Genomic DNA, 25,376 nt, shown 5'->3' on the forward strand with positions numbered 1-25,376 from the left:
TGAATTTGAGCCAGTGTTGTGTTGTTTGTCAGGCCTCAGTTTCCCCCATGAACTGTTTCATTTTTCCACTGCTGTACATTGATGACAGTTTTCACGGTTCTCGATTTAGAGATGTGCAAGTATGCCAAAATTTATTTTTTTATTCAAATGTATTTTTTTTTTATTCACAAGGAGACATTAAACAACAATTCTGTGTTGCTGCAAGTGTTAACTCGCTGGCTTTTTCTCAACTAACATAAAATATATTTAAGAACCTTAAAAATTCAACAAGTGCTTCAAGTAGCAAGCAAAACAACACAGAGAAAAGTAGAACATTGCTTTTTGCAAGACAAAAATAGTCTGTAAATGAATTCAAGTAGAAGAAGGTAAATTAACACCAGGATTAATAACAGTGAAAAAATGACAAAAACCCAACAGACAGTTTATAAAAGATAGGTGTTACATTTTACTCATGATACAAAAAGAAACCGTTTACGTATTCAGGAGCAATACGTTGCTATACGTTTAAAGGTAATAAAACAGACGGCACTCTCTAATTGTCTACCCTTGTCCCTTAGCTATTGATTTATTAAATGAGGTCATGTCTAGAATTTACAGAAAACAGCAACATCAATGAACAAAACACTGGAAACACTAAAGAACAGCATTAGATGAACACATTTGGTAAAAATCCTTTAGTTCAATGTAAGATCTGCTGCAGGATTATCATGTCATACTTTGTCCTATTTATTGCAGAGGAGGTCAATGATGTTTTGGTGATAGGTGCTTTATTTTCTAATTGATGTTGACTTATTTGTCCTTGTGATTCAGCTATTTATAGAAACAGACAGGTCACCCTATACTCTTATTCTAAAGCATTGATGAGTAAGCCATATTTATCTTTACCACCCTTTTCAAATCATACTTCCACTGAAATGACAAGAAAAATGCATTTTACAAGCTTCAGAAATGATGTAGGCCTAAGCCAACTTCTGCCTTTGTAGATTTTCATTTTACCTTCAATCTACCTTTTAGCCTTTCTATTGAGATTTGAAAAAAAAAAATGTCGTTTACCAGATAGAAGTGGCCAAGGTAGCAACCATTTAAAAAAATCACTAACACAAGAGTTTTGAAATCCCCCCCAAAAAAATAATAATTCAGATTTCTGATCAATATTTATTTTTTATTCACAACATTTTTTTTATCACTTTTATCGCTAGCTCTTCCATCCATACACCACAAACCTAATATAGAGAAACTGTAGATACTCAAAAACGAAACCTAGAAACAATTGTAACGTAAATACTTTCGCTGTGCGCGCTCCCGCTGGGAGCATGCAGTTCTTGGCATGCAAAGCTCGACGTTACACCTGTGTCGGCGCTGTTGAGGGGGAAGCTGATCGTGACAGGCTAGCGGCAGAGGACTGTAAACATGGCGGCGTGCACAGCTACAGGGCTGTGCAGAACACCCCGTTACTATTAGTCTGAGAGACGGAGACACCCCGAACATGGAGACCGAGGAGGAGCAGCACATCACCACGCTCCTCTGCATGGGTTTCCCGGACCCAGACGTGATCCGGAAAGCGCTCCGGCTGGCGAAGAACGACATCAACGAGGCTGTGGCGCTGCTGACCAACGAAAGCCCCGGTCTCGGGTATGGATACGAGCCGATGGAGAGTGGGCCTGCTCCCGGCTTGGGCTCGAGTGGAGACGGGGAAAACAGCGGGCGGACTGGGACTGGAGGGTTCGATCCCCCACCTGCATATCACGATGTCGTGGACAGTGAGGTAAGAACAGCAACAAGCATCCACAGGAGAGAGGGAGGAGAACACGGCCAATTACAACTTACTGGGGGAGAGTGGGGCTCGCCCATTTAACTAGCTTAACTTAGCCTCAATGCTAGCTGCAGCGAGCCCAACGTGAGCTGTCAGAGCAGCAGGTGAGACACCCTCCAGTGTTACAGGACGGGGCATGTCCCCGACTCTGGGTGTCTACAGTAGTATCTGTTAAGAGAAAGAACAGAAACTCAAATGACTAAGCCAAAGGTGCATTCATAACTCACAAGCTAACACTGCTAGCTTGTAGCTGGCTAGCTAACGCTGGTTGAGAGTTGAAGGCGCCAGAGACTGGTGCAGGTGAAGCCGCACAGGGACACCACACTGCAGGGCTCACACATCTGGGCCCAGTTGTTTTAAAAGTATTCACAGCGTATTTGTACGGTGGCTCCTGAAGGTCAACTGCACAAATACTTCATGATTGCAAAAAAAACATTTCACCAAATCTAACCTAATGCCAAACAGTATTGTGAAACACAAATAAAACAAAAACCTCAAATACATTTGACAAAAACAGCAAAAAAAAATAATCAACATGTGCAAAAAATATTTTATCTTCTGCAAAAAATCTTAAATAACAATAGAAGGTGAAATATTTTTTAGAGAGGTTGAATGTTTTTTTTTTTGTTGCTGTTGATGAAATATTTTTGCATTTCTTTATTTTTCTTTATTTTTTGCATTTACTGAAATACTGTTTTTGCAGTCATGAAATATTTGTGCAGTTGATCTTCAGGGCCACTGGATATTACAGCTATTTGATTGGAAACATCTTGAAAATGGCTTGAAAAAGGGCACACACAAAAATCTTTGACACCTTTGATCCAAAACATCAGGATAACCATGATCCCTATTGAATGCTAGTTTGAGTATTTCAGGAACAAAGTACAACAATGTAAAACAATGCATCATTTCTATTTTATACTAGGCCATAACTTGTGTACCATTTTTAAAACATTTCTGCTCTTGAATTGTTCAATCATCACAGTATTATCGTAGATAATAGGGATGTAACGATACAATCAACTCACGATGCGATACATATCAAGACAAGGGGTTCACAACAATAATAGATCTAATATTAAAAAAGAAGATGAGATGAGATTGAAATCTATTTCTGTATCAATTTTATTCTTTTAAAAAAAAGACTGAAAAAAGAGGCTGGCACTCAGAATAAAACTGTAGGTGGAGAAAGGGCCTTAGAGGTCTTGATTGGTTTTCTTAAAAACTAGGACTCAAGACATTACCTTAGACTTAGACATGCTGTTGTTTAAAGGTTTGTCATGATACCAGAATTTTAAAATAAGATATGATACTTAACAATATTGATACCAACAAAAATAGTCCTAAGCACCCAATGCTTTTTAATTTATTGGTTTTAGTTATCAGGTAGGTAAACTGTGTATTTATAGTGACGTACAAAAACATTGCTTTTGAAGAAGTATTGAGGTTTTAAAAACTTTTTACAACAATGATATTTTATTATAGCCTAAAATGACTATAGGTTATAGTCTGTATTTTGTTGTTTTCTTTTGAATAACCCAATTTTTAAAATCAGATTTGATACAACCAGATTATCTCTGAACAACTGGGTCCATATTTCAGCTGTGATTAGTCTGAATGGATTGTAATCAGTGCTATCAGCTGGATATATACAGGCTGCTCTACAAAGGTTCGCATTATACATGGCTGACAGCAGTCAGCTGTCCGGTCCTGAAACCGGTCTAAGAAGACCGGTTTTGCAATCTCCTTAGCACACGTGGCCATTTTCATTCCTCTTCCGTACCAGCTCTTAAATGTCGTAACTGGGATTGACTGTGGTTTTTGATACTTCTTCGACAGCCGCATGACATTTGTAATTGATTTACCTGTAGCTACTATCACTTCCTAAGAGGTTCCTGTGTTCATGTGTAACAGTAAATAAAAGTGTCCACTCACACATATCTTTTTGTGATTAAAAACAAGAAATAAAAAAATATTGGTAATATGCCCAGGACTCTTTTTGTTGCCATGGTATCAAAACAGGCATCGATATTGTTCCATATTTAATAGTATCATATCTAAGTTAACATTTCTGGTGTTGTGACAACCCTAGACAGCATCACCTTCAGCAACTTGACCCCAAACTCGCTGCTTTCCAAAATTGACTAAAAACCTGTGGCTGGTGTCAGAAGGGTGCCAAGAGTCTTTCATAGAGACTCTCACATCATTTGATGTGAGCGATTGTTGATTCAGACTTGTAAACCGCTTGTTTCCCTTTGATGGATAATCTTGTTTGAGCTGCTGTGATTGTAGATCAGCAGGTTCAAACAAGTGACTTTGCTTTCTATTCTCTTCATTTGTCACACTTCGGAGCGGGCTGTTAAAGTAAGTGTAGCACAAACAACAGTTGGCATTGAGAGTATGCAGAAAATATCACACACACTTGCTGGGCACTGTAAATAATATGCCTATTCCTGTAATTATGCAAACTGTGGTGTTGTTAGTCAATCTCTTCAGCTGCCAAGACAACTCCACGTGCACACGAGCACGAGTTATTTTTCCAGATTGATTTAAAATTGATTTATGCATGTTTTAGCTCTTGTTGTAAACGCTTTGTCTTCTCATTTATTGGTATAGGAAAGAAACATCCCTTCTGCATGTTATACTAACTCTTAAAACAAGCAACACATGGAATGAGCAAGGATCAACATGCTTTTTGTCCTTTCTTCTCCTCTTCTGTTAGCTGTGTTTGGACATAAGAGGAATGTCATAGGTCTCTGGCCTCATGTTATGCCCCTAAATATAGCCTTGCAGTCTCCCTGACACACACACAAACACATTGCAGTTTTTTGCTGGGGGGGGGGTCTCAGGAGGCTTGCAGGGTGCATAGTAACAGAGTGGTGGTGAGTTACCTCATCGTCCTGCACAGCCACACACATGCATGCATGCTGTGCCTGTGAGACATGAACCTCAGAGGCTTAAACACAGAGAGCGCTGCAGCTTATAAAAGTGCATGTTTGTTTTCCTGCTTATGACAGGTTCTGTATGAGAAGATCTGTCCTTTAAATACGCTGTCACGCTTCATAAATAAATAAAAAAAATCCGCTCTTATAACTCATTTTGATTTATTTTATGTGGAGTGGAATTTGAATCCATCTGCAGTGAAACCACTTTCCTTTTTAAACCTTACATTTAGTAAAAGAGGTGTCAGGTTAGACCCTCTCTCTGTTTCCTTCCTCTCATCCATCATCCATCACGTCTCATTTTCGTATGAAAGGAAGAGATGAAATATGATACCTCTCTGTTGCATTCTCTCCCCCTTTCCTCCATCCTGTCCTCCTCTTCGTAATGTCCAGTCCATCACTTCATATTGCATGCGATGCATTAAAACCTGCACTGAACACACTGGTGATTATGTATGCTAATATGTGGAGATGTATTCAAAATGGTCAGGCTTGATGTGACGTAACTTCGCAGAATTAATTGTTTCCACTGTAGAGCGTCCCACAAGCTGAATGGACAAATGATCTGCAGTAGTTTTGGTAATTAAGATTATAATGCAGCGCGGGATGAATCCCACTACTCCACCATAGTTTGAGCTGCTTCAACATGTAAGTCAGCAAGTGATTTCAAATATGTCATGAGTTAGTGCTGCACATGTGTCCTGAAATGTTCCACTGAGCAGAGTTAAATCATGAATATTCATCTGACTTCATGAATATGTAAACAACTTTATGGTGTAAATAATTCAAAAACAGTCCTTTTGTCTGCTTTGGCTTCCACCACACAGACTTTTTGTGTTCACAGAGCACTAAAAGACCGAGGCAGAACAGATTAAACAAAAAAGGTATAATAGTTGACTTTGAGTGAGGTGAATTTTGATCTAATAACTTGTTAAGATATCACAGCAGAGCTGTCTGTCATTGTTGGCATCATCAAATAGCTAATAAGACTGTTTCAGGTCATGCTGCACGATTTACATTACGACTGACTCTATCTCCTCATCCTGACATTTTTCTAATGTAGCACTCAGGTAGACACTTAAAAAAAGCACCACGAATTGTCCAGCTAGCAAAGGGGTGCGTTGTTTGTCAAACCCTGACTTATATTTCTGCTTTGATACTTTGGTGTAGGTGATGTGTATGAGGAGACCGTTAGCTATAACCTGACATAAATCACCAAAGAAATGTACCGGGCACCAGCCTCATCGAGGTGCTGAGAGTGAGACGCCTGTTATTGGTCCAATTCTTAGCTTTTGCTCCAAAACTATTAGCTTGTAGCTCCTACTTTAAGCAGGTTTAAAGTCTTCACATAAAGCTAAAACTTGAGAAGTAATTCCCTGTCTCAGTGTCTTTTACTGTATTATGTTTGTATATTTTGTTGCACAGTAGTTATTGTTCTTTAGACTAATCTGCTCCAACTCTCTCAAACTATGCCGTACTTGTAATCGCGTTTACATGGACTTGAGTATCTTGGTTATGAGCCTTATCCCCGTTCTGTTCATATTCAGGATATACGGCGTTTACATGCACACAGAGACTCCTGGTCATTCACATCCCTGTATGCATGTTCAATTCTAGTATCCCGGTTTCTGGTTACTGCGTCTTAATGACACAGGCGCCTGTAATGTAATCTCTTATAACACAAACTGCAGCACTTTTAAAATCTGACAAAAATGACACCACTGTGGCTTATCGCAGGCTTGTCAACATCGTGTTGCGGTTATGGCGTATCCACATCCAGCAACAGAAGAAGAGTGCGACAGCAATTATTAAACATGTCCTCACCTCTGACTGGTGTCAGTCTGTCACTGGCAACTAAGCTCCAGAAGTAAGGCGGCGGCTCTTGTTGCCGCCGCCGTGTTTCTTATGCTGATACGTCAGTTGGCCGAGGCCGCGCCTGTGCAGGTCGTCTGCAGCTGTCAGGAACCAGGGTAAGGCGTATACATGCCACAGTATCCAGCTTTCTTTTGGAGTTCTCCAGGTAGAAAAGTGGGGTTTCTCAAAAGTGTGATAAGAGCTCTGATCAGGGATATGATGTTGACATTCACAAACACAAAACGGTATACTTAAAAACCAATGGATACGCAAGTCCATGTGAAGACACTCAGTGATTGAGGACATTAAGGACACAATGGTATAGAAAAGCCAACTTCCATCTTGGTGGTATTTTATGGGAGCAAACATCTGCATCGATAATAAACTAGTAAAAATCAGGGTTAAGACTCCTAAACTACAGAGGCCCAGGTATGACTCCAGCCATGCCCTGTGCTACATGTCATCACCTCTGTCTCCCCTCTCTTTTTTGTCTCTGTCTTGCTTTGATTTTGAAACACAGGCAAAAATATCCCTTAAAAATATTATTATTACAAGCAGATGTCTGCATCTGCATCCATTTAAAGCTTCTCTGCAGAGGCGAAGGGCAGATAAAGGAGAGGACACTTTCTAATTGAGTGCTGTCGCTCTTCTCCCAGAGGAGAGGAAAGAATGAAGCATCATCCTTCCTGTCTGACTTTACCTTTGCTGAAGGCCACTTGGATAATCCTCACACAGAGGACAAGAGGCAGTGTCTAATGATAAAAGACCAACTGTGTGAAATAAAGGTTGTAATTTTGTCTTTTGTGTGTGTGTGTGTGTGTGTTTGCAGAGGAGCAATGATGAGAATGGGAACTGCTCGGGGGGCAGCATGGAGTTTCCCACCACCAACCTGTACGAGCTGGAGAGTCGGGTCTTTACCGATCACTGGTCCATCCCTTACAAGAGAGAGGAGTCTCTGGGAAAGTGTCTCATCGCGTCCACCTGCCTCGCTCGACATGGTAAGATCACGTCTGCGTGGGATCGAGATCTTGTGCATTAAAATAAATGCTCTGCATGTGGGTAATTGTGTGGGCAGCTTGTAATGTTTGGACGGCTGGGTGCAATTTTGAACACTTGGATTATATCGTGCTATCTTTAGCTCTGTGTTCACAACATATTCATGCAGTTTTGGATGTGAGATGAATTAATTATTCCTTTATTTTACCAAAAGAAAAAAAGAAATATAATCTCTACTTCCAAAGTGTCCTGGTCTGATGTGTTTTCAGCCAATAAAGCTTTTGCAATAAAAAACAAATGAAGTGGAGTGTTCCTTAATCACAGAAAAGTCCTTTAAACCATTTCATAGAAGGTGTGAAGCATTCTTGAGCCAGTAACAAAAGTGCATGGAATTAAATTAGATCCATCCACATTTCTTAAAGATTTAAAGGATGCACGCATATTCATCTACATCACCACAGACAGATAATGTCAATGTACTCTGAATTTGTACTTCTCAAAGAATTATGTAAAAACTAACTTCTCCTCCTCTCTCAGGTCTTGCTGACGCTGATGAGAACTGTAAGCGGTTCATAGATCGCTGCATGCCCGAGGCCTTTAAAAAGGTGAAGCAGTGAATATCTAAGTGACTCGCTGAAGTGCTTTATAAATTAAATTCTATTTCACCGACTCTTATTTTCTTTGTCGCTCCCGTTGATCAGTTGCTGACCAGCAGCGCCGTGCACAAGTGGGGCACAGAGATTCACGAGGGGATCTACAACATGCTGATGTTACTGGTGGAGCTGGTGGCAGAGAGGGTGAAGCAGGACCCCGTCCCCGTGAACCTGATGGGGGTCCTCACTATGGTGGGATTTCTCTCTTTCTGTCTGTCTTAATGTGTCTATATCCACCTTTTACTCTTTTTTTAATGCATTATATTTTAAGTAGTTAACATTACTTTTTAATGACTGAACATCAGGGAAGCCTCGTTTACATGACAACGATTTCAGCCAAATAACTGAAAACAGAAAGTCTTGGTAAAAGGTTCCAGAGTGCAAACTTTTGGAAGCAGCACCATTTCCACTGCCATGTAAACTGGAAATCCACTGTTCCTCTGAAAACAGAGACTCTTTGCACATGTGCATTACAGTTCCAGTCAATAGCCTTGCACGAGTAAATGTTGGCAGACTACTACAACAGTGGCGGACTCCTGAGTTCTGTTTGTGCTGCTCACTCCAAGTCAAGAACAACCCCCCCCCACCGGATTGTTGATGGACGGTCTGCCTCCCCCCACCCCCTTGCTCCCTATCCCTCTTCCTGCATCTTATCCCATCTCTCCCCCTATCCCTTTCCAACCCCGGCGCAGTCTAGGCCTGTGAAGGCTGTTTCGTCATGAGCCGGGGATCCGGCCGAAGATTTCTGCCTTTTAATCAGGCAGTTTTTTCTTACCACTGTAACTTTTGCTGCTTTGCTAAAGTGCTCATGATGGAGAGGCCGGATCTTTTTAATATAGCAATAAGTAAGGTCTTTTACCTGCTTTTTGCAACATAACAATAAGTAAGGTCTTTTACCTGCTTTTTGCAACATAACAATGAGTAAGGTCTTTTTACCTGCTCTTTTGTAATGTTAACAGACAAAGAGTAAGGTATTTTACCTGCTTTTTGTAAAGTGTCTCGAGATAACACTTGTTATGAGTTGACGCTATACAAATAAATTGAATTGAATTGAGTCAATACTTCAGGTTAAGGTGGTTTGGTGTAGCAACTCTACCTCTTGTTTGTGGATCACAGTGGTTGTTCGTCGTCTGACCGTTTTTGAAAAGGAAGAACTATTCAATTTTTCAGTGGATCATTCTCATTGCCTTAAACTCTTAAGCAGTTTTAATTATACAAGAGATAATATATTAAGAGTAACTGAGCGATTCTCCTCTGCAGACCGGGATCTGAATTGAGTTCTCTGGACTTATTAAACCCCCAAATAAAGTCCCTGATCAGGAAATGTTGCCTTCCACAAGTATTTCAGGGTTAGGGGTTGCAATGAGTACTTTCATTAAATGTGAACATTAAATGTAAATGTGAAATGTAAGAACAGCTGTAGCATTTTCAGACATCAGCTGATTTATTTTTCCGGTTCATCGTGGACCTTTGGCTGAAACGCAGACAAAACACACTGTAAAAAACCTTGAACAAAGACAGGGAACAACCAAGGCACTCGTCTTTGGAAGAAAGGTAAATGCCTTTCTTGAACTGGCAGGTTCTATAAGATGATTATATGATTATTATTTTAAAACTGTTTCGTTGTTCAGCCTTCCTCAGGTAGATACAGACACATGTATCTACCTGAAGTTAGTTTTTGTGATATTCTACTTCTAGAAGTTTCCCTTTTTACCTTTCTTCTAAAGAAGAATGCCCAAAGAGCACCGTCTTTCTTTGTATTATTATAAGTACTAAAAGCCTCGTCTGTTCAAAGACTTTTCATTACATTGTAGAACCTTTTTAGATGACAAGATGCAACATGTTATTTCTGGTTTGTATTTTGATGCCAGCACTTATTATTTATCCAATATTTAAAGTGAATGCGCTTTGGTAAAAAGTGTTCATGTTTTGAAGATTTAGAGGCACTTCTGTCAGTTTGCCAAACATTTTTGTCCGTGTGTTAATGTTCCGTCTTTTCTCTCGTATGCAGGCCTTCAACCCTGACAACGAGTACCACTTTAAGAACCGGATGAAGGCCTGTCAGAGGAACTGGGCTGAAGTTTTTGGAGACGAGGCCAACATGTTTGCTGTCTCGCCGAGCAACACGTATCAAAAAGTAAGAGACGCCCTGTTTGTCTGCCCCGTCACTCCATTACATTCCTTCTGCATAATGTGTGCCCATTCATTTTCATGCACGTGTGAATATGTAGAGCTGTGCAAAACAGTCAGAGTTTATTACTTGTGCTATCTAAACTTGTTTATAAGCTTTTGTTTACAGTTTGTATCAATGCTCATGGTGGACAAAGAAGCTGTTTATGTGTGTTGTGTAACTAAGCCACAGGCCAAGTGGAACATGTGTGACTGACACACAACAGCTGTCATAAAACTCAATATGTCTGTGTGCGTCCATATGTGTGTGTGTGTGTGAGAAGCATAATGTTTTTCAGTACTATAGCTGAGTATATCTTTCTCTTTCAGGAGCCTCATGGTTGGCTGGTTGATTTGGTGAATCGAGTGAGTCACAAGCAGTAACCTTAATATTTCGATATATTATTCCTCTCATTGTTTTAATTCATTTTCATTTAAACGTTCCTTCTCTTCTTCTTTTTTTTTTTAAGTTTGGAGAGTTGGGAGGATTCACCGCCATCCAGACGAAGCTCAACGCAGATGAAATCGAGATAGCTGTGAGTGTAACCGTCCCTCCTTTCATCTTCGGAGTGATGAAATAGTTGCTTTCTCGCTGATGGATGCAGACAGACTTTGAGGCCGCCTTTGCAGGCAAAAGGTCACCGTGTTTCCCCCCGCCGCTCTCAGCTGCACACTGCTGAATGTCTCTCTCATCTCCCCTGCTCACTGATACTCTCTCACACACACACACACACACACACACACAAACACACACACACACACAAACACACACAAACACAAATCGTCCCGCTGTGCGACAGTGTAAATGCTCTGTTGTGTTACATGCTCTGAGGAATCCTTGTACTGATGCTTCCTTCTGGGAACCTGGCCGGAACCACAGCAGCCCACAGCCATTGATTCACACAATCTCACACACACACACACACACACACACACACACACACACACACACACACACACACACACACACACACACACACTCCCTCTAACCATGGGCATATGAATAAGGCTGGTTGTAGATCTCTTGCTCTCTTCAGAGTGAGCTCAGCAGAGTATGTAAGCTGTCAAATATCTAACATACTCCTCACACAGGAGAGAGCGTGAAAGTGAAAGATAATGGAGGAGAGCTCCTTCCCAGGGGTGACTCATTCATATGTCGGCTTTGAGCAGGAAGTCGGGAGCAGGATTGGGGGGGTTGAGTGAATAGAGGAGGAAGGTGGAGGAGACTGAAGCAGCTCAGAGAGGAGCAGAGATGGGAGACAGCCAGATTTACAAAAGACAAGAACACAGGAACGATTCATTAAGCTGCTGTGATTTACACTGAATGACAAATGACAGCTGGGCTCTGGTTCTGGAAACTCATCCACACATCTGTTTACGCTGTCTCTCTCTGTCTCTCTCTCTCTCTCTCGCAGTAAAAAACACAGTATCAGTTTAAAGACAGCCTGAACTCTGGCCCAAACACTTTAATATGAGAGGAGCAGTAGAGTAGGTCTTATTTACTGTGTGTACCGTCTGAAAGCAAACTGACACTGTTGAAAATGAACTCCCATTCATTGTCTACTACAAGCGGCCTGCTGGGATACCTTGTAACACAAAGTAAGTTTGCAGTGCCACTTTCCAACAGTCATAAACAGAATATAAAGTGGTACATTATCTATCAATCCTTCCATTTTCTTCTGCTTGTCCAAGCAAGAGACAAAGTAAGTCAGCCCAGAAGTCCCTCTCATTGGCAACGTTTTCCAGCTCCTCCTGGGGGATTCTGAGGCGTTCCCAGGCAAGACGAAATATACAGTATAATCCCTCCAGCAAGCTTTGAGTCTACCCCCGGGGTCTTCTCCCAGTAAAGCATGCCCAGAACAACCTCCAAAGAGATGTGTCCAGTAAAGCATCCTAATCAGATGCCACAATCCCCTCAACTGGCTCCTTTCGATGAAAAGGAGTAGCGGCTCTACTCAAAGCTCCCTTTGAATAACATTTAAGCAACAATTTATCAGGGCAACATTGCAGCCCACTTTTCATCACTGGATAACTTTCCAATAAAGATATTATTAGCGGGCAGCAAAAAAACAGTCGCACCCAAAATGGTTGCAGTCCAAACACAGGGCAGAACAGAGTTTGATGTACTGGGTAAAAATGGATTGTGTGATGACTGAACCACTATTAATGAACTGACATTTATTTGTAATGTAATTTGTAGATGTAAAGGCAAGGCACGTGTATGTATAGAGCACCCTTCATACACAAAGCCATTCAAAGTTCTTTACTGAGTTAATAACAGAATATTTATAACATTTAGAGCATTTAGAGACATATTACTGATCTGCTAAAATCTGGTCATGTTCTTCTTTTTTTATTTATAAGTTGAAAACATTTTATGGTTTGTGTCATCTCTCTCTCTCTCTTCTCTCTCTCTCCCTCTTCCCCCTCTTCCCTTCAGAGTGTGTCAGCTCTGGTCCAGCCTCTTGGAGTTGGTGCAGAATACCTGAACTCCAGCCTCGTCCAGGTGAGACAACTTACCTTCACACACACATACACACACACACACACACACACACACACACACACACACACACACACACACACACACACACACACACACACCTGATGGTAGTGGAGTGGTGGTAATTATTTTCGTGTCCTGTGTGTTTTCTATTATGTTCGTAAATATGATTTTTGTGCTAAATTCAGATTTTCATTCTCTTTTCATTCACTGTATCTCCTTTCCTTTATCCTGCTGCTTTGACTGTTTTCATCTTAGGGATAAATAAAGTCTCATATTCTTGTTTTTTTTCTTCAGCCCATGCTTGATCCAGTTATTCATAAGATGATCACGTATGTGCAGAATCTGGAGGAGAAGGACCTCAAAGATAAGGTAAGAATTTTCATCTAGTCTAGTCTATTTCGATTTTTTTTGTCTTTGTTTGAATGAAAACAGAGGGGCTGGCAGGAGAACATTAGCTGTTTGCTTTCACACATGCAGCTCACCCCGAAAACTAGTGTGAAAGCTGTAAGATTCTCAAAACTTTTGAATGTGTAACTGGAAGAACAAACGGAGGGATTTTGTGGTTACAATACTAAAACATAAATATTTAATAAAACATTAGAAATAAAGGGGCATGTGATCGCAACATGGGAATTTTAGTCAAAGAATTCCTGTACAATAACAGTGACTTTGCCCTTCTTCATTCCCAGCGTCTGGTGAGCATCCCAGACCTGCTGTCGGCCATCAAGCTGCTGTGTATGCGATTCCAAAGGGAGCTGGTGACCGTGGTGGACGATCTGCGGCTCGACACGCTGCTGCGCATGCTCAAAACCCCCCACTTCTCCACCAAGATGAACTCCCTCAAAGAGGTCAGGATCTTTACTGGACAACGTGACTCCTTTCTGGGTGTCATGAGATCTTCTCATGTCGTCTTTGTCTCTTCTTCTCTCTCAGGTGACAAAGTTAATAGAGGAGAGCACGGTGTCGAAAACGGTGAAAAACGCCATCGACACGGATAAACTTCTGGACTGGTTGGTAGAGAACTCGGTCCTGTCAATAGCACTGGAAGGTAAGAATCGAACAATAAAAATTTGATCCTATACAGACTGATTAAACTTTAGCTGTGGTCATGATTTATTTCTGTCCTGCAGGAAACATTGACCAGGCTCAGTACTGTGAGAGGATAAAGGGAATCATTGAGCTGCTGGGGAGCAAACTGTCGCTGGATGAACTCTCCAAGATCTGGAGGATACAGGTCAGCACCAAGTCTCTCTTATCAGTCACACATTCATCAAGTGTGTTCAACAGTTTTCTTTCTCTTTAAACTTCAGTCCGGCTGTTTCATATTTCATGTTTGTAGACTTATTTTGGATGCTGTATTAAATGACTGTAACATATGATTACTATTTGTATCAATTTATCTTGTTATTTATGTTATTATTTGTTTAATCTTCAAATTTTAAAACAAATGTACACAAATTCTCAACACAACTTTCACAAGCCGAAAGTGTCGACTTCAAAAACATCTTGTCAAACCATCAGACTCAAACACGACGACTCTTCATTTACCATCATAAATGACAAACAGCAAATCTTCACATTTAAAGCCTGGTTTATACTTCTGCGTCAAATGTTCTCCATTGTGATCACAACATACTTTTGTGTCAGTATGTCTGAATAGCTCTTGAATACTTGAACACCCTTACGAACACTAGTTGGCAGTGGGATTACTATGCCAGGTTTATCACCAGTGTCAGGTTCTGCCACATTCTCTGCATGTTTGTGTACAGGAAACCATGGCGACTGAAAACTAGCGTATTATATTGAAGTTGGAGCTCTTAAATAGCATTCTAGCGTTTTTTCCTTCGGCAGAATTTTGAATATGGTTGCGAGACTGGGAATGTTTTTAATGCAGGATATATGGTGCGATCCAGCCGACCAATCACAGGGCTTGTGGTCTGGTCATTTTTGAGTAGGTGCACTTCAGGCTACGTACGTATGCTTCTGCATAGGTGCAAGGCTACGTGCAACTACAGCGTATGCTACGGCTTAGATTTGACACAGAAGTATAAATTAGGAGCTGGAAACTAGGGATATTCCTAACGACTATTTTCAATTCTATTGAACTCAAATTTAGATTCAGTTTAATCAACTGGTCCAAATTTATAAAAACACTCAGAAAACATCAAAATTGAACAGCGTCCAATTGTTTTGTAGAGTGTGGCTAACCTGCATCCTTCGGTCCCTCTTGCAGGTTAAATGCTGTTCTGCAGGTTATGCATTGCTTCAGTCGAGGAGTTATATTCCTGTTTAACCTGACACATGCAACTTTATCTTAATTTTCTACGTCAAAATAATTCCAAACTGCGCTGCTCCTATGAGATGCTATCTGAGTTCACTGTGCTTGTTTACATCAGGGTAATAGAGTATTGTAGCTGTATGTCAGTATCTGTTAACCAGAGCTACACCCTGGCTAATGGCAGCCTAGCATTCGACTGGCATAGCTGTCCTGAATTGATTAAAAAAATATTTGAGCATAGTTTAATGACGAGTGTTTTGGTTCTGACCGGCAGAGGCATTTAATTCATTTGTTTAGCCGGCTAATCGCGTACATCGCTATGACGAGTGTTTTGGTTCTGACCGGCAGAGGCATTTAATTCATTTGTTTAGCCGGCTAATCGCGTACATCGCTACTGGAAACAAGGAAGGTTTGATATTTTTTGCTCCTCTGATCACCTAATCATTGCAGCTGATATCCATGTGTTAAAACAAAGCTTTGAAGGTTTGACTATTGTTGTTGTTCACAGTTGAGTAAATGTTTTCGGTCTTTTCAGGCGGGCCAATCATCAACTGTGATAGAAAACATTCATACAATCATTGCCGCTGCTGCTGTGAAGTTCAGCTTTGATCAACTCACCCACCTCTTCGTCCTCATCCAGAAGGTCTGTTCTGCCTATGAACATCTGTGGAATAAAGTGGTTTAGTATGTTTATAGTGCATTAACGATTGTGTGTGTGTGCTTTACACACTGACACTTTACACTGTTTACATTATTCTATATTTTGTATATTCAAATATTTGTTTTTTAATTTTACATTATATTCTATTTTACTGTTTATATGTGTATTAGTAATTTGAGTGTTTATTGCATGGCTTTGCGGAACAGTCTTTACATTTCACTGCACATCTCTATGAGCATGTGACAAATACAAATCTTCAATCTTGATGTTCAGAGCTGGGAGGTAGAGAGCGACCGTGTGAGGCAGAAGCTGCTCAGTCTGATCGGGAGAATCGGCAGAGAGGCTCGCTCTGAAACCACCACGGGGAAGGTGAGTGTATGTTTCTGTCAAGACTCTGAAGGCGTGGAAGAAAAACAGACGAGGAAATCCACAGTCATCAGTCTGAAGCCTTCTGTGTTTGTGTGTGTTCAGGTGCTAGAGGTGCTGTGGGAGCTGGCTCACCTCCCCACCCTGCCCACTAGTCTGGTTCAGCAAGCGCTGGAGGAGCACCTGGGGATCCTGAGCGACGCCTACGCTGTCAAGGAGACGGTGAAGCGCAGTTACATCATTAAATGTATCGAAGACATTAAGAAGGTGAGAAAGTCGAGCAACAGACGCTCAGTGCTGTGTTTGTGGAGGATGGGGCTAGTTTTAATGACAGTAGTGTTTGAAGATTGAATATATTTATTGTTTATTTTGTATTCACAGAGGAGGATTGTTGTGCAACATGATTTTAGAAAGGTTACATCAGGCCTCCAAATGTTTCTCTCTTATGACAGTTTAGTTCTAAAGTTAGCGTGTCCTTGTTAGCGCCGCATGTTTAGCCTTCACCTCCTGTTTGTTTCCATCTGAGGGCGAGCCAGTCCAGCATGGACGGAGCTGCAGGTTGTTAATGAGATAACGTCACTGTCTGACTTTTTAAAGTGTCAATCATGAGCTTTTCCTTTATTTTGAAGCTTTAATGACCATAAGACAATCTTTTTTATCACCTCAATCCCTCTGTCAGAAAGCATGCCCCCTCCTTTTTCTTTCGCATTTTTGGAGACTTTTACCTGCTTGAAAATTCATCAAACTCACATTTCGTGAAGAAGCTGATATTTTGGTGTTTTTTTTGCAGATGACCTTTGTGAAATGGCTCGGTAGCACCCCTTGACATTTTCCAAAAAGGGGTCTCCATAGAGGTTACTTTGACCTACATAAATAAAATTGGGTGTGCATATTAATCATTTCAAGACCTACAAAAAATCCTCTTGCACCAATGGCCAAAACCCTTAAGGAAGTTTCCATTTTGATTTTAATTCCAACTTAATGCCTCATTTTAGTGTTTTACAGGCTTCTTTTTTTTAGATCCTCTGCATTTATGTTTGCTTTTGAATAGATTGCAAAATAAGTTTAAAAAAAACATCATCATATGTTATTTGTCAATCTTTACTAGGGTTGCCAGTGCAACCATACCAGAATTTTGAGCTTGGATAATATTCTAGTAAAAATCTAAAGGCATCGATTCTTGTTTTGATACTGCAGCAAGAAATATGACCTCATGGGCACCAAAAACTGGTTCATTTACTTATTTTTGATTTTCAACTTGCGCATTAGACACGTTACACAGAGGCGTTGATGTTGTTCACTGAACAGAGACAAAAATGTGACATACTATAAGCAATGAAAGGCTAAATTAAAAAGATTTATCTAAAAGTAATGTATACCCAAAATATAATGTTTCCTCTGAGTTATCATTAATACTCCAGAAGAGGTGTTTACAGTGATTCTGCTCTCTGTCTGTATTTCTTATTTAAAACATTTTTTGGGCGACAGTGTTTGTGTAGTGATGTGAAGCTCACGGTCCACAGGTCGGACTAATAGAACAACTTTGTGGACCAGATGACATCCATGTGTCTCTGACACAGACACTGACGTTAACGTCTGTATCTTTGTGAGATGCTAAAAGCACTTAACATTACATCAGTATTTGCAGACTGGTGAATAAAACAGTTAGCAGTATATTGTCTGTGATGGAGGGTGGAGCAATGACACACGTTGTGAGCAGGAATCAAATCATGTGTGGGGTTCTCTCACATTTTAAAAATCCTTCAGTATGGTTAAGGCTTCAGTCTCACAAATCTTCCTTCATATTTGGTGTATGCACAGGTTTGAGTCCAAATGTCGCAGCTGAAATCAAATGTATGTTTCTAGACTCACACTCAGGAGGACAGTAAAGGCAACGACAGTCAGAGCTCTTTTCTAACCGGCACATGGGGCAAGAAGAAAGCTAATTCAGTGGTCAAAGTAAGAGAAGAAGACATTTAATTTACATTTCCGCTGACCGATTTGTGTCTCAGATCTCAATGCTTCACATCTGCAAACCAATCATTGAGGAGGATTTCACCCTTTTCATTTTACACTTGATTTAACATTAGGGAGTTTAACCAGGTGTGTCTTAATCTTTCAGCTTTGGCACTGACTTTTGATTACACAGAGGTGTCTATGTTGTTCTGGGGGAGAGCTGGATGAGTTCAATGAGTGACTTTTGTCTGCTGGGTGGAGAGACAGCTTTGGTGGAAGCGGGAGCACTTTTACTCATGCAGAGAGAAATCGAATCAGAGCCTTGGATGCATAAAAAACACATTTAGGATCTATTTGATTTGGCCTTTTAAAACAGAAAAAGTCAGGCACCTTTTAGCCAACCTTTTTTTGAATGTTTGGCATCCCTTGCTTTGATATTTGTCTCATTTTCAAGTTATCAAAACAAAGGATCTGTGGTGACAAACTTACTTTCATTGACAAGCTAACAAAAGCTTATAAATGAGAACATCACAGACCCTCTGTTTTTGCTGCATGCATCTGTTTGTACATCCTGCTTTGGTGGATATCATGATCTGTTGTGTGGGTGTCTGTGTGTGTGTTTGTGTGTCTCTACAGGCCTCTCAGCCCAGCTGTCCTCAGGCGGTCTGGGTCGTTCCAGCTCTCCGTCAGCTGCACGAGATCACCCGTTCTTTTATCAAGCAGACATATCAGAAACAAGACAAGGTAACACCGCCACACGTCTCATTGTGAGGCTGCATCGCATGGTGTTAGTGCTCTGTTGCTATTGTAACCATTTCCCAACTCCCCACAGAGCATCATCCAAGATTTGAAAAAGAACTTTGAGATCGTCAAACTGATCACGGGGTCTCTGGTCTGCTGCCATCGACTGGCTGTGACGGCGTCGGGCAATAACGGCCTCTCAGGATCAACAATGGTGGACGGACGATACACCTACCAGGAGGTGAATTGACTTATTATTTTTTATTTATATTGCATGAAACGAAAGCTAAATCTAAACGACCAAATCTTCAGGCGACAACACTTATTTCTCACATGGTTCCAATCGATCAGACTTACTCCTTGCATACACAAGAAGACTTTTAAAAAAAACCTCTCACATCTGAAGACAACGTGTCAGCATTGACTTAAGACTGGGGATGTTACAGGGTCACTAACTGCCAGACTACAACTAGATTCCTTTTCAGATTATTTCCCATCATGCACCTGGTAGAAATTAGCATCCGGTACCTCTCCAGCAACCAGAATGTTTTCCATCCTTTGATTAGTAAGGTTGGAAACCAAAGTCCCTACAAACTGAGCTACTGCTAAGTGTATAACCCTTTCAAGAAAACACTCTTACTAGAAAGTTCTGGCTCCCTTGCTCGCACCTTGCAGCCACCTGTCACCTTAATTAGTTTAAAGAGAAGATAGGGTTTAGTGAAGTCTATATTGTATTTTATAGAGAAGGTATTGTTTGAATCAATCTTTATTTTACCTTCATTAAATCAACACAAGCCGCAGGAGTTCATAGAAACAATGAAACTGAACTGTTTTGTCGCTGTAGATCGATGCAGTCTCATTTATTTGGGCATAGTGTAACAATTTGATCCCATTCATCATTCACACAGCACGAAGAAAGTATCAGGAATATTGATGTTCTGTATGCAGACAGTGTGTGTTGCAGAGTAGAGATAATGTTTGTCTCTCTGTATCTCTGATTAGTACCTGGACAGCCACCTGCGCTTCCTGGCCTTCTTCCTGCAGGAGGCCAGCCTCTACCTGGTGTGGAACAGGGCCAAAGAGCTTTGGGAGTGTCTGGTGTCGGGACCTGACGTCTGTGAACTGGACCGTGAGGTATGAAACCAGTTACGCAAATACAAACTGTTCCTCTGCCTCTTTCATTTTCTCTTTTATTTTATTTTCATTTGTAATGCACTTATTAACCCTGTGCTATATAAATCAAGATTATTGTTATTTGCACCCGACTGACCTTTGACCCTTTCTTATTTCTAAAATGATGATCAAGGAAACAAACACAGATTAAGTTGCTAATTGAAAATGTGTGATATATTACTGCACATTTTAAGGCTTTATTATGTAGGTTGCTTTTATTTCTGCACCTTATTAAATAGTACATTAAATAAGATGTTTGCATCTTGTCAGTTTGGCAGTGAATACGTGAAACAATATCCAATTTAAGTATTTTGTTTAAAAACATTGGCATACAAGTAATTTTTTTTTTTTTTTACTGGACTCCAAATTAAACATAAATAGTGATGAAAAGTAAAGATGTCTGAGTGAATGTTGATGTTATTCGATGTTGTTTCTTTGTAGTCAGATATTGAGAACTATGTTTTGTCTTACCAAGAAAAGCATCCTAAACTTCGGCCCTCTGTCCATGTATGCAGCCTGTTTTGCATTGTTGAGTGCATGTGCGTTTGAATTGAGTTACACTGAATCATTTCATGTTTGTGTGCAGATGTGTTTTGAGTGGTTCACCAAAGGACAACACGACCTGGAGAGCGACGTTCAGCAGCAGCTCTTCAAAGAGAAGATCCTCAAGCTGGAGCCGTATGAGATCACCATGAACGGTGAGAGATGAGGTTCCCAGTGTTACAGACCTTTTTAACAAAGATGTGATTCAACTGTTAACATGTTTTTTATGTGTCCCTCAGGTTTCAATCTGTTCAAGACGTTCTTTGAGAACGTTAATCTGTGTGACCATCGCCTCAAACGCCAGGGAACTCAGCTGGTCAGTCCTTCCTCTCACGTTCCTCAGCATTTTTTTGGTTTTTATCAATGATGTGCTATTAATTTCTGAAATGAACTGTTGGTCTGGTTATGGTCTGGTTTCAGTGTGTGGAACGCCTTGACCTGGCAGGGATGGATTTTATCTGGCGCATCGCCATGGAAACCCCGGATGAAGAAATAGCCAATGAAGCAATTCAGCTAATTATAACATACAGCTACACCAACCTCAATCCCAAAATGAAGAAGGTGTGTGTGTGCGTGTGCGTGTGCGCGTGCGTGTGCGTGTGTGTGAATATTTCCATAATATAAGCAAAAAGACTAATGTGTACGAGGCTAAATAAGATAATAGTGCAGTGGTGAGTAGTCCACAGAGATCCAAGGCTTGTCCTGTCAAAGACAATAAAAAGCTTTAGGTTTTGGGGAGGGATGCTGAAATCAATTTAGACTATAAGCTTTATCAAAAAGGAAAGTTTTAAGTCTATTCTTAAAAGTACTGACGGTGTCTGCCTCCCAGACCCTGACCGGTCGATGATTCCAACGGAGAGGAGCTTGAGAACTGAAGGCATCGTAATGTTCTACATGGATAATATGACACTGAGCTTTTTAAGATAAGTTTGTGCCTGACCATTAGCAGCTTTGATAGTGAGACGAATACATTCTATTGTAGGTTTGATAGGGAGCCAGGGCAGAGAAGCTAATAAAGGAGTAATTTGCTCTTGTTGTCTAATTCTCATAATCACACATGCAGCAGTAAATTTGAGTGAATCTGTTAATATAAACTTCTCCTCCTCCTCCTCACAGGATTCTGTGTCTTTGCACAAGAAGTTCATTGCTGATTGTTACAAGCGACTGGAGGTAAGAAGTGTTACACAGATTACTGTATCACTTCACAGAAACACCTTTAAGCTCATTTCTGATTGGCTTCTTCTTTTCTTTTTTCTTTTTTTTCTTTTTTACAGGCTGCCAGCTCGGCGCTGGGCGGGCCCACTTTAACACATGCTGTTACTAGGGCAACGAAGATGCTGACGGCCACTGCCATGCCGACTGTGGCCACATCTGTACAATCACCATCCAGGTACAGAGGGGGGTTTGGGTAAGAACAGAGCTACTAAAACTATGAAAACATGTTGGTAAAAGAGTGTTCCTTTTCTACGGTCTTACTAACTCCTCATCATGCAGAGAAAATATGATTGTAACAGTGAAAAACCTCTCTGTTATTTATCTCTAGATCCACTAAGCTGGTGATAATCGAAAGATTGCTGCTACTGGCTGAACGCTATGTTATCACAATAGAGGTAGGTCCTTGATTCTGTACTGTTAAGCTGTGTTCAGGCCAAAGGCAAAGATAAGTTTTGATTGGCTTCATTACATCCAAAGTCAACACAAAGGCTTAATGTGCATCAATGCTGTATTTTCATTTTAACAGTTAATTTCTTCTTGTTGCACAGAAACAAATCATGAATTAATACTTTTTTCAAATCAGCATCTTGATGTAGTTATTTCAGCATCCTTTCAGCCTGTTCCTCATGATTAACTCAGTCAAATCTGTCTATTTTGGGTTCATAGCGCTGTAGTCAGACAGATTTCAGCCCACTTCAGTGTGACTTAGTGTTAGATACAGTGAAAGTGTCACTCAGCAGAGACAGATTGACAGAAGCTCCAGAGCTGAAACAGAACGCCTGTAGTTTGTGTCCATCAGAGAAAAACTGGTACCGATCCTCACTACCAGGTCATCAGACTGGAGCCTGGTGAGCCTCAAGTAGCTTAAAGCAGCAGAAAAGTTATCTAGACACAGTTCATGAAGGAGAAGGGACATTCATCATGTATCATGAAGCCACTCATGAACTTTATATTTATATATATACGATATATATATATGTGGAGGATTTCTTGGATGTTTTCATGTTTAAAGATGCAGTTTTTAATTCTTTGTCTCTCTTTAGGACATGTACTCAGTTCCTCGCACCATTCTACCTCACGGGGCCTCGTACAACGGACACCCTGTCACTCTTCACATCACTTATGAGTCAACCAAAGACACTTTCAGCTTAGAGGTACTAGATCCCTGGTTTTCCTGTATCGCTCTTTTATCGAGTACAGAGAAAATAACCCATCTCTTTGTGTGTGTGTGTGTGTGTGTGTGTCCTGCAGACACACAGTAATGAGACGATAGGGAGTATCCGGTGGAAGATTGCTGAGCACTTGAGCTGTCCGGTGGATAATGTCCAGATCTTTGCCAATGACAGCGTGGTGAGTGTTAATCACTCTTTGTTCTAAATGAAAGTTTTATCTTTCATTCCCTCATGGCAGTGTTTCACTCCCCTCCTTTTCAGTTGTTTCCCCTGAAGCCAGTACACCTTCAACAATTAACAATCAGTGCACTGTAAATTCTTTTAGTCAGGATGCTTACTCTGTTTTATTGGCCTTGCTTCAGTGGCAGGGGAAACACAGCTTCAAACAACCTCAACCCTTTTATTTCTCTGACTCTTCCCCCTAACCCTCCTCCCCCCGTGTGATAGATGACGATGAACCGGGACCAGAAGCTTCTATCCCAGCTCGGTTTCAATGACGAGCAGAGTCTGACTGTAAAGAGCTCTGGCACCGGCACTCCCTCCGGCAGCTCTGAGTCCTCGGCATCGGCGTCCAGCAGTTCCAGCTCGGCCGTCTTTAACTCCGCTTACGCCTTGGAGCAGGTACCAGCTCACATTTCAGTGTAAACTGTAAGGACTCTGGAAACCATTGATGTTTCATCCGTGTTGATACACTGTCTCTGTGTTATTCTGTCTTCAGGAGAAGTCTCTTCCCGGTGTGGTGATGGCGTTGGTGTGTAATGTGTTTGAGATGCTTTATCAACTGGCTAACCTCGATGAATCCAGGTAAGAACAAAGGGACTTAATACTTTTTCAACAACGCAGCTGACAGTGTCATTTTTGCAAAACCCTATTAAGTAGAAGGAGGGGGCTCTACAAGGCACTGACAGTGTCAAACAGGAAAACTTTGATTTCCTTTTGCTTTATCACCCAACAGAGCACGTTGGCCTGTTTCATAAAGTGGAGATAGTGGTGTATTATGATTATCCATATTCACGATTGAAATATTTTGCCCTTTTCCACACCAGAGAAAAAACTTTATCAGCTCACTGCAAGCTGTTTATTGAGGAGCCTAAATATTGTGAATTCAGTCAACTGGTTCTGTCCTCTAGTGATACAGTGATATTATAGTAAACAGAGTGACCTTTGCAGAACCTGCAGCAGCTGATTTGCCTCTTTTTCTTCAGGATCACTCTCCGTGTGAGGAAGCTGCTGCTCCTGATTCCAACAGATCCTGAAGTGCAGGATGCTCTCGACAACTTTGTTCCCAAAGAATCCAGCGTCTGGAGCCACCAGGTACATCATCCCACTGTCTGTGATTCTTCCACTGTTTCTCAAATTCTCCTCCTTCATCCATCTCTCTTATTTTCTAAACTTTCTCTGTGTTTCTGTTCTGCAGAAAACACTGTTCACCCTCGGTCAGGGTTCAGGCTCTCGTTCCCCCTCTATGTCCTCCAAACAACAGCACCAGCCGAGTGCTGCTTCCATCCTGGAGTCCCTCTTCAGGTCTTCAGCACCGGGCATGTCCACCTTCAGAGTGCTCTACAACCTGGAGGTCTGTGCACTCATTTAACACCCAGCATAATTTTCTAATATATATCACACATTGTACGTTTATAAACTGACGTGTTTTTCTTCTCTGGCTCTCGGTCAGGTGTTGAGTTCAAAGCTGATGCCCACTTCAGATGATGAGATGGCCAAAACCAGCAGCAAGTCCTTCTGTGAGAACTTCCTCAAAGCAGGAGGCCTCAGGTAACAGAGACCAGAAACATGAAGTCCGGTCACAGACTAGAGTTGTTTTTTTTATTTGATTTCTGACAGCTGTATTTCTCTGTGTGTCTCGGCAGCCTGGTGGTGAATGTGATGCAGAGAGACTCAATCCCGTCAGAGGTCGACTATGAGACCAGACAAGGAGTCTACTCGATCTGCCTTCAGCTGGCCAGGTGCACATTCATCTTAAATATTCACACATGGGCTGACAGTTAAGGCCACCTATCACGTCAGACTTCATGCACTGACATTTGTCTTTGCAGGTTTCTTCTGGTCGGTCAGAGCATGCCCGCAGTGCTAGATGATGATGTCATCAGGGACGGAGAGGCGCTGTCGTCTCGCCCGTTTCGTAACGCCGGGCGCTCTGGGCGTCAGCTGTCTCTCTGTGGGACTCCGGAGAAGTCTTCGTACAGACAGATGTCTCTGTCTGAGCGCTCGTCCATCAGAGTGGAGGAGATCATTCCTGCTGCTCGAGTCGCTATTCAGGTATTCAGGACCGATATCTTTTACTCTCAGCTCCCAGATTGATCATTAAACTGTAGAAAAGTTT

At 41.2% G+C, this 25,376-nt stretch overlaps 1 protein-coding gene across 3 annotated transcripts in view; it reads left to right on the plus strand.

Moving 5' to 3' along the window:
- Nucleotides 1-1,420: 1,420 nt before the first annotated feature.
- usp24 (ubiquitin specific peptidase 24) overlaps nt 1,421-25,376 on the plus strand; it is a 43,460-nt gene continuing 19,504 nt past the window's right edge. The window contains exons 1-34 of one of the 3 annotated variants that reach the window (XM_020631770.3): nt 1,421-1,765; nt 7,439-7,607; nt 8,143-8,210; nt 8,307-8,450; nt 10,270-10,395; nt 10,758-10,793; nt 10,898-10,963; nt 12,868-12,933; nt 13,228-13,302; nt 13,623-13,781; nt 13,867-13,981; nt 14,064-14,167; nt 15,747-15,854; nt 16,146-16,241; nt 16,344-16,505; nt 18,105-18,197; nt 18,831-18,938; nt 19,027-19,176; nt 19,938-20,069; nt 20,695-20,806; nt 20,891-20,967; nt 21,072-21,212; nt 21,768-21,821; nt 21,926-22,059; nt 22,195-22,261; nt 22,910-23,020; nt 23,118-23,216; nt 23,486-23,659; nt 23,757-23,842; nt 24,244-24,352; nt 24,456-24,611; nt 24,711-24,808; nt 24,904-24,999; nt 25,090-25,312. In XM_020631770.3, the coding sequence (XP_020487426.1) occupies nt 1,487-1,765; nt 7,439-7,607; nt 8,143-8,210; nt 8,307-8,450; nt 10,270-10,395; nt 10,758-10,793; nt 10,898-10,963; nt 12,868-12,933; nt 13,228-13,302; nt 13,623-13,781; nt 13,867-13,981; nt 14,064-14,167; nt 15,747-15,854; nt 16,146-16,241; nt 16,344-16,505; nt 18,105-18,197; nt 18,831-18,938; nt 19,027-19,176; nt 19,938-20,069; nt 20,695-20,806; nt 20,891-20,967; nt 21,072-21,212; nt 21,768-21,821; nt 21,926-22,059; nt 22,195-22,261; nt 22,910-23,020; nt 23,118-23,216; nt 23,486-23,659; nt 23,757-23,842; nt 24,244-24,352; nt 24,456-24,611; nt 24,711-24,808; nt 24,904-24,999; nt 25,090-25,312 (3,993 nt within the window). In that variant the 5' untranslated portion in view covers nt 1,421-1,486. The remainder of the gene's footprint in view (nt 1,766-7,438; nt 7,608-8,142; nt 8,211-8,306; nt 8,451-10,269; nt 10,396-10,757; nt 10,794-10,897; nt 10,964-12,867; nt 12,934-13,227; nt 13,303-13,622; nt 13,782-13,866; nt 13,982-14,063; nt 14,168-15,746; nt 15,855-16,145; nt 16,242-16,343; nt 16,506-18,104; nt 18,198-18,830; nt 18,939-19,026; nt 19,177-19,937; nt 20,070-20,694; nt 20,807-20,890; nt 20,968-21,071; nt 21,213-21,767; nt 21,822-21,925; nt 22,060-22,194; nt 22,262-22,909; nt 23,021-23,117; nt 23,217-23,485; nt 23,660-23,756; nt 23,843-24,243; nt 24,353-24,455; nt 24,612-24,710; nt 24,809-24,903; nt 25,000-25,089; nt 25,313-25,376) is intronic. The other 2 variants (XM_020631771.3, XM_020631773.3) reach the window with 2 other exon arrangements.

Source organism: Labrus bergylta, chromosome 6 (genome assembly GCF_963930695.1).
Source record: "Labrus bergylta chromosome 6, fLabBer1.1, whole genome shotgun sequence".
In the NCBI taxonomy this organism is placed as follows: Eukaryota; Metazoa; Chordata; class Actinopteri; order Labriformes; family Labridae; genus Labrus; species Labrus bergylta.